The sequence below is a fragment of the Pecten maximus genome, chromosome 2 (genome assembly GCF_902652985.1).
Source record: "Pecten maximus chromosome 2, xPecMax1.1, whole genome shotgun sequence".
NCBI classification, from domain to species: domain Eukaryota; kingdom Metazoa; phylum Mollusca; class Bivalvia; order Pectinida; family Pectinidae; genus Pecten; species Pecten maximus.
Genome location: NC_047016.1, coordinates 21,813,500 through 21,828,832, shown reverse-complemented (window position 1 = coordinate 21,828,832; position 15,333 = coordinate 21,813,500). Strand labels below are relative to the sequence as shown.

The 15,333-nt window shown below is 35.1% G+C and overlaps 1 protein-coding gene across 1 annotated transcript; it reads left to right on the top strand.

Moving 5' to 3' along the window:
- Nucleotides 1-1,596: 1,596 nt before the first annotated feature.
- LOC117321510 (monocarboxylate transporter 4-like) lies at nucleotides 1,597-14,485 on the top strand. The gene is made up of 7 exons (XM_033875934.1): nucleotides 1,597-1,765; nucleotides 9,131-9,274; nucleotides 9,612-9,857; nucleotides 10,169-10,384; nucleotides 11,322-11,492; nucleotides 12,624-12,749; nucleotides 13,135-14,485. The coding sequence occupies exons 1-7, from the start codon at nucleotides 1,654-1,656 to the stop codon at nucleotides 13,356-13,358; spliced, it is 1,239 nt and encodes a 412-aa protein (XP_033731825.1). The 5' UTR covers nucleotides 1,597-1,653; the 3' UTR covers nucleotides 13,359-14,485.
- The last annotated feature ends 848 nt before the right edge of the window (nucleotides 14,486-15,333 follow it).

Here is a 15,333-nt window from a genome sequence, read left to right as displayed (position 1 = left end):
TTTCGAGCATATTCTATAACATAATCTAGACATATCCTCATTTCATTTGTGCTTGAACAATCCAACCAATACATATTTTCTGAAACATTTTGACCAAAGTTTCCAATCGCAACGATTTTCCGCGAACGTAAGACGCGTAAGAACACCTATTAAACGGCATTGTTTTCAAATTTCAAATACCTTATTAACGCCTCTTTAAGTAGTTACAGTACTTTGATTTCTCTTGAAGGAGCGTCCGATTTGCCATGACATATTCCAGGGGTAATGAGAGCATGTAAGAGCGTATGTGATCAAAACTCTTGGAGAATCGAGGCTGACAGAACATTTATATACAATGAACCATATACTGATACGTTTATGAATTGTATACATGAACGTTTTAATAATCCAATAACACAGTGCTTTAAATTCATTGATCGAAGATTTCCTGGTACTGAGGATTAATCATAAATGTACACGTAATAAAATATGTTTGAAATGCCTCCCTTTTATACGATAATTGTGTAATATTCATAGTCCTCGATTGCATTTCAAGGTCATGATAATGTAAGTCTGTATACGTACATAAAGTAAAATCCGACCAAACAAATGCTCTTATGTTGTTGTATGGGTGTGAGGGAAATAACACTTTTATTGTCCCCCGAGAGATGAGATTTCCCGAGCCGAAGCCGAGGGAAATGCATGTGAATTATGTCAAGAGGGACAATACAAGTGCTAGTTCAAGAAACTAACTGTCCAAACAAACGTTTTTGTATATTACATGACTAGATTTGTGCAAATTTGAATATATATATCCGTTTAAAATTTAATGACATCTCCTATATCGATGACCCTTAACGTAGCTTTTCATTCAGATGACTACGGTTAGGGCCTTGTTTTTATGAAACAATCGAGGTGTATTTTAATGATTCATGACCATCATGGTTCACTGCACATTGAGAATCAATGGTGATGTTAGTACGTCAATTTGATAGCTTTGCCTCGGGCAGTTTAACACTACGGTGTGTAAATAAAATAATAACACATTGTTGCGAAGTTGATACATGTCACATCCGTTGTTAAGTTATGGAATCAAATAATTTTTTCATATCACTTTAATATCTTCGTTTCCTTGGTGACCTTTCATTTTATTGTTTTATATTTTATTTTAATTTTTATTATATTTATCACGTAACTTAACGATGTATACCCATCTTAACTTTCACAAACAAACTAAATTATTACATGACTTGCATATGGCTAAATTAAATGATGTATATAGGTTACATAGGTTTTCCTTTACTCGATATTCATAGACACATGCCATAATCATGCACAGGAGTGATGGTATTTATGTCGAACAGAGGTCTTCTAGCTGAAATAAATAGAGCATTGCCAATGTAGCACGGCCGCTGAATGTCTCACCGTGAAGTTATTGAAAACGCAGTTGATTCGTTTAAGGAAGCTTACATGTATATTACAAAACGTGTGTGCGCCGTGACGGATGACCTGACGCTGGGACTTGTGTTAGTATATACTGTATATATACTGTATATATATACCACATACAGGTAACTCGATATTTCTCCAACAACTACACAAAAGATGGCAAGGCAATGGACAAGAGTATCTATTCTTGTCAGCAGCTTCGGTCTTCACATTGTAAGTTTAGGGATGGTTACTTCGTTCTGTGTTATGTACAGCGAATTACGGGATCAATTCGGATCTGGTGCTGCAGAAACCAGCTGGGTAGCTTCCCTTAGTTCCGGTCTGCTCCTAGTGATTGGTAAGTCCACACAAACAAACAGGTTAGTTTATAGGGGCGCCACGTGAGATGTTTGAAGTTATCTCGATAACGCTTTGTTAAAATTCACACAATACTAAAATAACGATATGCTTGTTGTGAAAGGATGAAAGGTAATTTTTAATCACTTTTACAGGACAAAAAGAATGTTTTATAAATGTTCATTAGTGGGGAATATGTAGTCAACAATTTCTTAACACGACCAGATGCTGATGGTAACCTATTTGACAACTTCTTCCATATATACATGCCTCTACCTACTGCTGGGTTTTGTATCACTGATCAGCGCTATGGTAGCGTCTTTTTGCTATGAAAAGTATTCTTTGGCGATTTCGATAATATAAAAGATCAAAATGCAGCCAGTCGGTAGATACCAAAAATTATGCAAGTCAGTGTTAACAGAAAATTATATAAGTAGATGTAATGATAGTGATTTGTCATTTAATAGAAAACGTTCAAACAATAAAAAAGCGGATCAGTACCAAATCATTTACAGATGATGAAAAGTGTCTTGAACGTCAGGTTGTGTACAATATCAATTGTTTGATTTAAGCATAACTATGATATTTTATGCAGAATGACTTTGATTTCAAAAGGAAAAAATAGGAATATTTGGCAAACATTCTTCATTGATATTTCCTGCTTTAATTACGCTATAGTTGATATTAGACATGTTTCAAAATGTAAGACATTAATCAAAATGTAAATGCCAAATCTGTCATGATAAAGTCCTCGGTGAAATAAAAGTACCTTAATGAGTATCAGGAAAAGACAACATAGAATATACCGAATACAATAATTTTCTCTTTTAAAATTAAAGGTATCATTTTTTGGTGAAACATCCGAATTAAAGATATATTCCTGCTAATACCAATATGATACATACTATTTTTTATATATTACATGTCAAGACAGAAAAAAAAATCCAAGCTAAGTCAAATATAAAAAAACCCAAAGATATCAAATCAAATACTCTATGAGTGATCGAGGTACTAGATGACACCAGTGAATATCATCCTAATTTTCTTATAATGTGTATTGTAAATGCATAGTGAAACTATGATATAATGCCACTCCTCAAATTTCCCTCGGTGAATGGCGCAAGTGTAATATTTATAGTATTTTACTCTTTATTTTAACTGTACTTAACTGCTCCACACAGTTAACATTTCAAAACAAATATTATATTCGTAACATTGTGCTAGTATTAAAAGTTGTACGTTTGATATCCTATGCAGTTAAGACAAGAAGGGACCAAACGTTTTCTTATGCATTCGATTATTTTTTCTTATACATTCATTTATCTTTATATGTATTGTTTCTTTTTTAACAATACCATGAAAAAAAATCAACAGTATACATGTGTCGTTCTTTGTGCTTTGTGTGTGTTCCTGTTGTGTTAGTATTTGCATTTTTGTGTGATTATGTGAGCAAAATATGTATGCATGCATGCACGCCTGAAGATAGCCGATACACGGCTTGAAAACGTTAGCGATATTCAACCGGAATTGCCTTGTTGTGCCATTTATGTTTACATATATGTACATGTATATACATGTGTGTCTGTGTATATTGTTGCTCACGGTGTATGTACACTCTCTGTATATGGGTATACACTTTTTTTCTCTCAAAAAATACACTGTGCATATTTATTTCTGCTACACACAATTTCTTATAATTAAAGACAGAAATATGAGACCATTACATCACAGCACTATTTGATACTGATTCATGCCTTTACTGTCCTAAGATAGATGTAATAATGCAACCTGTATTCGTGACAGATTTTATGAAACATCGTATCTAGTACGGCGTTCTAAACCATGCATAACCCTAGCGGCGTTATATTGGAAACGAACTAAATTTGTTAGATCGTCTAAATTGTTAGATCGTCTAAATTGTTAGATCGTCTAAATTTGTTAGATCGTCTAAATTGTTAGATCGTCTAAATTTGGCTGTGCAGAGTGTTCAAATTGATCTTGAAAGGATTTTTTTTTTAATTTTCACTGCGGCAATGAATAGCAGTAAATATCTTATATAACGTTGCGCACCTCGAAGATATGCAGATAGCTACTGCTATTCATAGCAGCCATGAAAATGAAAAAAATATCCATTCAATTTATATACTTACATTAGCGTGATTTGCAAAAAAAACAAAACAACAACAACATAAAGACCAAAGTCATTTTTAACTTTTAACTTTTAATAACGATATACGAAAGTATGCGAATTTGATGGAACAGCCGGTGATTCCGCCAATGCACCATCGTGTGAGAATGATAACTTACAAAATGTGTATTATTAACTGAAAAGATCCACGTATTGTGTTAAATATTGTGATGCAAGTGAGGACTCCCTCCACCACCCCTATGGGGACATGATAAGTATTGAAGGCTGACCCCAAAGCATAACATTTCCCCTTGCAATTTTTACATGTCTTAAAATGGGATTAAACTGATATTTTTCTTGTTTGATTTTTTAACAAAAGATTAATACACGCTACCACTGCCATATCATTTTTAAATTGACTTTTTCGATGTAAGCACCTGTAGCAGAGAGAGGTCATAGATGGTTAGGGGTACCCCAAGGCTATGTCCTAGGACCATATCTATGTCTGTTGTATATCAATGACATTGGTGACGATATAAACTCAAATGTTTAATTGTTTGCTGACGATGCTTCTTTAAACACTCTTATTGAAGACAATCGACATGAATCTGCTGCCATTTTAAATGATGATTTGAGGAAAAGTTCTTTATGGGCTGAGATATGGGTATAATTTTCAATCCTGATAAAACTGTATCTCTTTTTTTTTCTAGACGAATTGACTCCCAGACATTGCAACCTAATCTGTATTTTAATAACCAAGTTATCAACAATAATCTCTATAATAAGAATTGACCCTCTCATATTCACGAACTGATACAACGTTTTATTAATACAGGAGACAACTTCAATTTCCGTGAAAGTAGATTGTTTAATGTTCCAGCTGTAAAAACCCATTTATATCAAAATATCTTCTTTCCGTCCCTTATGACGGAGTGGAATGATCCTACCTGTCCGTTTCCTACAATGACATCTATTAGATCATTAAAAGAGTATCTTAAATACACATATAGTTGATACGAATACCCAGTGTTTAGACACTTTTAAGTATTATGGTGATAGTAGAATTAATATTATACTATACCAGCTTAGGATGTTTGCTAGTAATCTCAATAATGATCTTTTTAACTCTCATCTTAGTGACAGTTCAGTCTATCTGTGTCATTTTCTAATTGAAGATCGCTATCATTATTTTTGCACAGTCCTCTTTATACTAACCCAAGACGACTTCTTTTCAACTCTATTTCTGAACTAGATACCACTGTTCCGCTAACTATCCAAACTTTTTTGAACGGATCTGAAACGCAGAATCTTATCACAAACAAAATTGTTTTAGAGAAGGTTCAATGTTACGTCAGAGATACAAATCGCGTTACCTGAATTCTGTAGAATAGTTTATAAACATTAGGGTTTTGTTGGCTTTCTCCAGTTTATGTTCTATTTTCCATAGACTCTATCTCAGCGGATAGTTTACTGAATGCCGATTCAAGAAAATTATCAGTGTTCCCTGTGATAGGTTTGAGCCAGACTTTCCTTTATTACTTTTTTGGCGCGTAACTGCAAATTCTAAATTCGTCTTTATTTTTTTAGTCGAGTTTGATAATCACTTTTATGTCCTTCAGAACGATATAGTTTACGAGTAATGTGTGAAATATTGCTACAGTCAAGGACCTTATAAGGCCTGACCCCGGAGAGGGCTCGTGAATTAAGACTTCAACATTACAATTTATATTTTCGTCGTTGACGGTGACTTTCTGTCCGATTCGATAATGTCAGACCAACAACGCGAGAAGATTGACTATACACAATGGGCAATTGGTTAGAGCCACACACGTTTTACTCTAGGGGACAACCATCACTGTATCTGAGTAGTGTGTCGAACAGCGGTCGTGATAACCGACGATGCATCCACTGGAGAACGGAAGAAATCTGCATATTCCAAAGAGGTATGCAAGGGAAAAACTGATTGGTCGACAGTTCTGTAAACAATAGTAACTATGTTTGTCGATCAATCGATATCCTACTTCCGTTCAATAGTCGATACATTGTTTGATTTTCGAGTGTTACACCTTGTTGATATATTCAGAGGAAGGGTTATTATTTTTCATAAATTCTTACAAGAAGTGTGTATAATCTAAGCGTAACATACAATTACAGTGTGTAAGGGAAAGTAGGTTAACTTCGTTTCTGTTTCCTTTTAATACAGGCCCCATGCGAATAGAAATTGCTGCAAATACTAAATTAACAGTATTATATTAATATGATATGTTAAAAATGAAAGTTTGTGGAAGGTGGTCCATTTGCGAATTTCATGCTACATCCCCTTGGGAGTAATGATATGTTTCATGCGAACGGCGTGGCTCTACATGCTACATCCCCTTGGAGTAATGATATGTTTCATGCGAATGGCGTGGCTCATTTTAACTCGAGCCGAAGTCACATGGCTGAATAAAAACTACTCCGATCTTTGTCCCACTAAAATATCGTCATTTATTTAAATTTCCCCAGAAAACTATCCCTAGCCTGTTCTTTCTGGTCAATATCTCTAACGAAAACCCTTTCAGAATGTAGGGTAAAAAGATAGAAAGTTGAGAAATGTGGAATTCAATGGGTTTTTTTTTCTCAAAAATATAGCAATGTTTACAGGTACGAAAGGACGCGTCAGTTTGCACTTCTCGATTTCATAATTTTGAAAAACATTTCCTAATTGCTAAAACTTTTCCTTTATTTTTTAAACATCGGTGTCTATATACTGTGAATAGTAACAAAGTAAAAAAGTAAAAAATAATACAATCTCTTAATCCAATCGAATTTCAAAGCATAAACAAATTTATTATGATAATATAATACTATATATAAAAATAAATCATTTATTTAAAATATATATATATATTTTAGCATATTCAATTATATATCCTTACGACCATTCTATGATCGTTCTTATATGTTACTAAGTTATATTGATATATTCAATACCAGATCTGTTCTATTTTAATAATTCAATGATTCAAGATAACCCTTTTTTTGGTTGTGTCTGCTAACCATGATACCGCAATCGCAGTGATAATTGCTGTCCAATTTTTGCCTCATAGAGGCCCCCTCTGCGAGAGGCATATTTTGATGAACATTAGAATTAAAATTCATAATATATCTACATTAAATAATAAATAAGCATTTCCAACCACATCCTCCACATTTAAGAGGTACTCGATGATGTTCTTTTAATGTCCTACTATTCTCTGACTATATAGGGCCGTGTACCCAAGGACTGGTCTCATTTGGTTATTCTATATCGACGAGGTAACACTCTTAAGTAAACAAGACAAGCGGCGTTTGCAAAATGGACAAAATCGGCGAAATAGCAATGATTAATTATTTGCATAAAAAAGGTTTACCATCTAGGGATATCAATACTGATATGGTAGCAACACTAGGGAAAGATGCCCCTTCATGCTGCAGTGAAAAGGTGGGTGGCAGAATTTAAGCGCGGCCGACACAGCCTTTAGGATGACCCCCGCCTGGAAGGCCTATCAATGTTGCGACCCCAGAAATGGTCAATAAAGTTGATAATATTGTTATGTCTGATAGACGAGTCACAGAAAGATATATAACCAGTAGAGTTGGTTTTTCACAGGAAACGGTACATTCCATTCTGACCGAAGATCTTGCAATTAGAAAGCCTTCGGCCCGATGGGAACCAAGCTTCTGACAGTTGATCAGAAGCACACCAGCGCACATTAGCACGTGCTAATCTTAACTTGTTTGAGGAAGATCCTGCCAATTTTTGTCACTATGGATGAAACACGGGTCCATCATTTTACCCCAGAAGCAAAACACCTATCGAAACAATGAAAGCACCCCGACTCTCCCCCGCCAAAGAAGGCAAAGACTGTTCCATCAGCTGGGAAGATTATGGCCTCGGTTTTCTGAGATGCAGATAGTCTTCTGCTGATAGATTATCTCCAAAATGGACAAACAATCAATGACACATACATGTGCTATCCTTCACTTCTTTGGCAGTTACGGGAAAACATTAAACTTTAGCGCCGCGGAAAGCTCACTAAAGATGTGTTATTCCATCAGGACAATGCTTCTGTTCACAAGTCTGTCATTGCCATGCGATTGTAGCTTTAAATTGACTGAGCATGCGCCTTATTCATCTGATCTTGCTCAACCAGACTTTCATCTATTTCCAAAACTGAAAACAGCTATTTCAGGCACCCACTTTCAGTCCGATGATGACGTCATACATGCATTGGGTGACCTTCTGAACAGCCAAAAAAGGAGTTATATAAAAGTGGCATTGAGGCCCTTAAACACCGCTGTCAAAAGTGTATGGATACTGAAGGGGATTGTGTTGAAAACTAATAAAATATGTCCGGCAAAATTCAAATCCTTCAATAAGAGGCTCACAACATTGGTTTGGTTTGGTTTATTTTGTTTAACGTCCTATTAACAGCCAGGGTCATTTAGGGACGGCCTCCCATGCGTGCGATATGCATGCGTATGGTGGGTGCGTATGTGTGTTTTGGCAGACTGCGGTATGTTCGTGTTAAGTCTCCTTGTGATAGGCCGGAACTTTTGTCGATTTATAGTGCTACTCACTGAACAACATATCAATCAGCCCTCATATTATATCAATTAAACAGTACATACCGTGCATGAGTAAAACAGAATTGACATCATAAATATCTGTACAATCACCTCTAAAAGATTACATGAAGACAACATGTTGAATGCGGTCTCAAATTAATGTAGATGTAGATGTACAGGAAACTAGTTTCAATGTAATGTGATTTTGGCAGGAAACGATTTCAATTGTTATGATAAAAATTATGGGAACAAAAATTAATGACAATTATTAAGCCGCAAGATGTGTATCTCTCATTAATATGCCGCAATGTCACTTTTTATATTGTGATAATTTCTACATAAATTCCACGTATTGTTCCACAATATCAACATTCTACGTTGTTAATCATGAGTTATTGATACTAAGCATCGGAATAAGGAATATCTATATTTTTTATCAACAAAATTATATTCATTTCCATAGTATCATTTAAAGGTTTTGATGGCCAATAATATAGATGATGTTGTCCCGAAACAATATCAATGATCAAACTATTACGGCGTTACTGTTTGAATCAATACTATGATCATCGTCCATAGATTTGTCTAAATTAATGTGTATTATCAATATAAAAACAAGGCGTTTAACTGCCTGAAGTGTCTTGTCAGGTCCTGCAGCAGGTATACTAGAGAAGCGGTTTGGTTGTCGTGTGGTAGCTATGACAGGGTCGACCCTGATAGGTGTGGGTATGGTCGCGAGCACATTTGTTCCCTCTCTCTACTGGTTGTACCTGACATATGGCATCATTACAGGTAAGTAACATTATATAATCTTTTAGAAGCCAGTGTTGGGTCAGAATTGATGCAGATTAAGTTCGGATCCTTGTGACAAGACTGTTCTTTTTGCACTATTTTCAAACTTGCTGACATTGACTGTAACCTTTGCCACAGTATGTTAATCGTACGAGGTAAGGATTTCGTATTTGACGTTTGTGTTCCTTGTCATAGGATCTCGTTTGTGTTGCGCATTTGCGAACCTGCTGACCTTCACCGTTGCATTCGACCTACTTTTAGAAAACTAATTATGAACTTCAAACAACTCTTTTACGTTTTCTGGCAAATCTCGTCTTAAAGTATTTTTTATGTATAGGTGTCGGCTTTGGTATGGTCCATCTGGTGGCAACCGTGACGGTGAATCTAACATTTGATAAACGTCGTTCTGTGGCGATAGCGATAGGCTCGTCCGGATCTGGGTGTGGAAATATTGCAATACCCTGGCTCACTACCGTGTGGCTTGAGGAGTATGGCTGGCGACAGACCTTCCTCCTGCTGGCCGGTATAGGCATACAAGGACTCGTCTGTGGAGCCATTATTGGCAACGTCCATACAAGTGGTGGTTAGTATTTCTAACAAACACTGATTTTTAACAAAGTCTGAATGTCTCATCTTATTTAATATTATATTTATTTCAAAACCATCAAATATATGTTACGAATAGCTTATTAGCATTGTCTTTGTTTTTGCAGTATTAATTATGTTATGACCCCAGATTTCCATTAACTACCACAATCAGCAACACTCATCCATTTCAGTTTGGGATGTCCACAGTAAACATATCGCATGTCTTGCATACGTCCGGTTTATAACTCATTCGAATAGCAGCTGTAACATTATCCTAAAAAAGCTTTCCCCCCATTTATATCACAGAATCACATGGAAATCACCAGAATGCTGATCGTTTATCACTCCGAGCAGTAGTGACTGAAGTACTGAAGACGAAAACTTTCCTTATATTCTCCGTATCGGGCTTTTGTACATCTTTGGCTTACTTTGTACCGTATGTGATGGTCCCAGAGTTGGCAAAGGCGAAGGGTTTATCATCTACTGATGTGGCTCTTATATTTACTGTATCCGGAGTATCAAGTGAGTGCAATACATATTCTCTGGACGATTGATATCATCAGTTGTCTGCCATGTTGTGCGTTTTACAACAGTCATATATCTTTAAATGCTATTGAAAAATTAAATAACATATTTATTTTGGCTACATCAATGTGAAATGATTTAGGTGTTTCAGTTTAAATAATAGTTATACAAATGACGATTGAAGACAATTGTATGACTCTTGCTCTGACCGGACCTCCAACTCACGTTCTAAGTTCATCAACAATAATTCATTTGTGTTGTAAAAGCCGATTAGCATGCATATCTATAAAGTACCTTAACCATGAACCTCTAAATTTTGAACACACGTAAAGAAACAACAACAACAACAACAACAACAACAACAACAACAACGCGCGTGGGTAAGCATCAAACCTGCATGCAATATACATCTTCCAAAAGTGACTTTCAAGGAGTCAACATATGTACCTCATATATGCATCGATATGATGTACAACGAATAAGCAATCAGCTGATATATTAAGATTGCATATGCTCATTTCTTAAAAAAGTGTATACATATTATTGTTACATTCTCGAAATGGACACCTATTGAATTAATATTTAATGTCTTCGTTGAGTTAATCTCTGCAATCAGTTTCGAAGATTACAGCAATATCGATAGTGGTGTGGGCATTAAAAAAGTAGATAAAGGAGTTATTTTTAAAGATAAAAGATTAAAAGGTTTTTATTTTATTTGTCAGTGTCTGTCCGATATAAAAGTATATTTTAAATCGATCTGATATTGATGATTATCTAGGTACACTAACATACAATACATGATGAAAACATTACCAACTTTTATTCTTATATTTTAAGCTATCGCTTAGTACAACGTCGACAAGAAGTTTTGAAAATAATGATGTGGCTATTCAGAACTAACGGTCTTTGAAATAGAACGTTTTTACCTTTGCAGGTATTTTAGGAAGAATTCTGATCGGGTTCATCGTCGACATTACACATATCAGCCGAATATGCACTCTGTCTATTGCTTTGTTAATTGGTGGAATCTCCACGATCGGTTGTGCGTTTGTATATGACAAATGGCTATTTATTGCTTATGGGGTCATACTAGGAGTTTTCACGGGTGAGTAGCGAAAGCAGTTACATTTAAGATAAATCACTATTATTGTGAAATCCATCATTTAAATAATTATGCTAACATCGCAAACTGTTTTAATATATAAATATATATCATGAAAATAAGACGTCTTCAGGTGAAAATTAAAAGTGGTTGATATTATATTTAAAAGATATTTGAATCATTATTGGTCATACATTGTTTCACATGATTAATGCTCGACGCTGCCCCTTCGTGTCCCAAAAATGAAATAATTTGGTGGCTACTAACTCATGAAAGAGTATGCAAGGGACATTCATAACTTTAAGCATGAGAAAGTAAGTAAGGATATGGATCTTAAAGAAAACGCTATCGATAACGGGTATCGGTGTAGCTCAAGCATAATTAATCATCGGACACCGCAAATGTCGTCGCCAGCTACGGCTAGGCAGCAATGTCATAGATAGTGCCATGAAAACGAATATTCAAACCCATTGATTTGTTCGATTGTAAAATCTAATTGGTTACAACGATTTGAAATCAAAATTTCCAATCAGAAATGTAAAAAAAAAAACGGTAAGTATAAATCTCACGCGTGTTTTTGCTTGCATAAACGTTAAAATCGGTTTTCATATTAACGGAAGTGAAGAGTTGTATAACTAAATTCTTCTGATATCGGTTAGCGGAGATAATCGAGGAAAACTGTGTTGATATCACTGACAAAAATCAGTATACAACAAAGTTTATGTATAAGGCCGTGCATCGTGATAATATCAACCTATATAATTATGTAAAGGAAGAATTCGTAGAGTTTTGACGATGACAACGAAATAATATATGAAAAATACGTTGGTAAATGGATGTCTCCAATGAACTATAGATATGATTCTTGCCATAAAATGGCCAAGCAATCATTGTATCAATCAGGCAATATAAATGTAAAGTTGCACTTCCCAATCAAGATAATTGATCATTCTTTTGATCTTTATCGAATGTTAGTCGCCTCCTATTTTCACGTTAGATCCGTAGCATCACTAACGAGTCCTCTGAGGCATCAAACTTGTTGAAGAAAGTGCTAATATCTTAAGTACTTTTTTTGTGTTATCTTAAGAATATTTTTGTTTCTACATAAAACACCAATGTTGTTTTCAAACACAGGGACGTTCGGCTTTCTCCAGTCTGTCATTGTTGTTGATCTCCTTGGAACAAAATTGCTGGGAATAGGATTTGGATTTCTCACTCTATTTCACGGAATAGCTGTCATCATAGGTCCGCCTATCGCAGGTAAACTGGAAAGGTTAACGTATCAATCATGTTGGCAATATCAAATCTTATTAGCAGGTAATCACAGTCACAATATCGACGGAATTAACTTGCAACAACAACGCCAATATAATAGACATCTCAGTAGTTATTGTTAGAAGATATACAATTTTATTTGGACAAGTGACTTTATTGTAAGTTTGAAAGCGGCTGAGAGTAATAAATTCATAACAGCTTGATGTTGAATTGAAACATACAAAATATTCTTAAAATCATAGTTACTCTAATAAATACTCACGATACAACATGCCAACTGAAATTATAACGTCCTTATACATGTAGTTCTTATGGCATTCTACAATGTATTAAAACAGGACAATTGATGATCAAGTACGTTTGTTTACAGGTTGGATATCTGACATAACAAGCAACAACACCGTACCCTTTGTCTACGCCGGATGTTTATTTTGCCTGGGTTCTCTATTTGCTTGTGCAATTAAAACGCGAGCCGACTTCTGTGAATCGAAAAATGACATGCGAACAGAGAGCCAAACATCATCTTACCAGGATGGTGTTCCTCTTAATCTATATCGCAGGAATAACAACTTTGTATTTGATACCAAATTATGATATATCAAAAATCTAGAAATTCATGTATAGGACAATAACATTTATAAGTTTGATTTCAGCATATCATAGTTTTCTGTTTTCACTTGGGTGTCTTTGGGTGAAAAAAAGAACTCTGTTCTTGGCTGTTATCGAAACAAGAGCAATGTTCATATCTCCCTAACATTGAGAACAAAGTACAGAACATTTAAGAACAAGAACAGGAAAACCGAAGATGGCGGCGCTGTGTAAATGTTGATTGTCAAACGTCTGTATGTCATTCATATTGTGTTCAACAAACATCTTTGATTTGGGAAATTGCGGTACAGTTATTCGAAAAAAGATATCTTATCCTAGTTAAAATAAGTCGTTCAGTATACAATGCGTTAGTTTAAGTCTTTTAATCTCGCTAACTTTGTTTAATTTGTTCGATCTAGCTGAGGTAGTATTGGTCGTTCAGTCTATACTGAGATAGCATAAATCGTTTAGTCTAGCTAACTTCGTAAACGTGGTTCATTGTAAGCTGTGTAAGTATAAGACGTTCTATGTTAGGTTACTATGAGTCGTTCAGTCTAACTAAGTTTGCTGGTTAATTTGGTTTGGTTTATTTTGTTAAATGTCCTATAACAGCCAGGGCCATTTAAGGGCGTGCCAGGTTTTAGAGGTGGAGGAAAGCCGGAGTATCCGGAGAAAAACCACCGGCCTACAGTCAGTACCTGGCAACTGCCCCACGTAGGTTTTGAGCTCATGACCCAGAGGTGGAGGGTTAGTGATAAAGTGTCAGAACACCTTAACCGCTCGGCCATCGCGACGCTTACTGAGTTAGTCGTGCAGTGTAATTGAGTCAGTATAAATGGTTCAGTCTAACTAAGTAAACGAAAGAATAACCTAGTAGTCAATGGTAGTCTTAAAATGTCTTTACACATACTGACTGAAGCATGACAACAAACATCCATCTTTTAAAGAATAAGGAATATTCCAAGTATTTATTGAAGTCATGGTTGCTTTTTCAAATTGTATTGATTTATCATAATATTTATCATGTTTCTCAATTAAATTAGACGAGTATGGTTAGTTTGACAATTCTAGATAAAAATTGTTGATTTTTTAAATAAAATAGTTGATATTAAATTTGGATATGTTATCTAATATGTGAGTCAATAAATTTGTCTTCCAAAAATGGAAGGGTTTCATTGTTATGTTATATCTATTGTATTTTGACAGTTTATGTTGACTGCTATGTAGCAACACAATTTTTATATGTTTCTTACAAAGATACTTTGTTAGATCAACGTCGGGTACAAAATAACGTCAGTGTAAACAGCTATAGAAAATATGGTAGAGTGGAAAAAATAACACTGATGTGTACATACTATATAGGATAATGCACATAGACATTTAAACAGTGGTTTTAAGGTCACCTGTCCTTAATTTTCAGGATGACCTTCCATGTTTCCTCAGTTGTCGTTTGTCTGTGCTACGCGTCGTAGCCTCTTCATATTGTTAACTTGTTTTTAAGTAGGATTTACCTGTGATATTTACTTGAATCATGACATGGATTTTTTACCTGGATTGAGGCCACGATGGTCATGACCATGTGTGGATAATTCTACTGCGTTATACTGTGTTTGATAACTGTTCTAACATCCACTATACCACTACTATCATACTACACTATTACTTGGTACAGTCTGACGGCCGCTAAGGCCAGTGAGCTTCTTGTTTAACATTCAGGTGATGTCTGGCTCGTGCGACAGCATTGTTTGTTTGTTAAATAAATCAATGTAGCTCGTTACAAGAAAAAAAAGTTATATACCTTTATAGTCCCAATAACCTTTCCACGAGCAATTCTTTTGAAAATATGCAATACTATGTTTATATTTAAAATCAAATGTACAGATATATTTTAAAATAACTAGATTGCAGTCACGCATATCATTTTAAGATACTCAGACATTATTTTCTAAACGTTAATGTTTAAAGACATTGAATAATAGTT

Excerpts from the sequence above, each read along its gene's own strand:
- LOC117321510 (XM_033875934.1), top strand. The coding sequence starts at position 1,654 with ATGGTTACTTCGTTCTGTGTTATGTACAGCGAATTACGGGATCAATTC. Across the intron at positions 1,766-9,130 it reads CGGTCTGCTCCTAGTGATTG|GTCCTGCAGCAGGTATACTA; the intron begins GTAAGTCCACAC and ends GTGTCTTGTCAG. Across the intron at positions 11,493-12,623 it reads CATACTAGGAGTTTTCACGG|GGACGTTCGGCTTTCTCCAG; the intron begins GTGAGTAGCGAA and ends TTTCAAACACAG.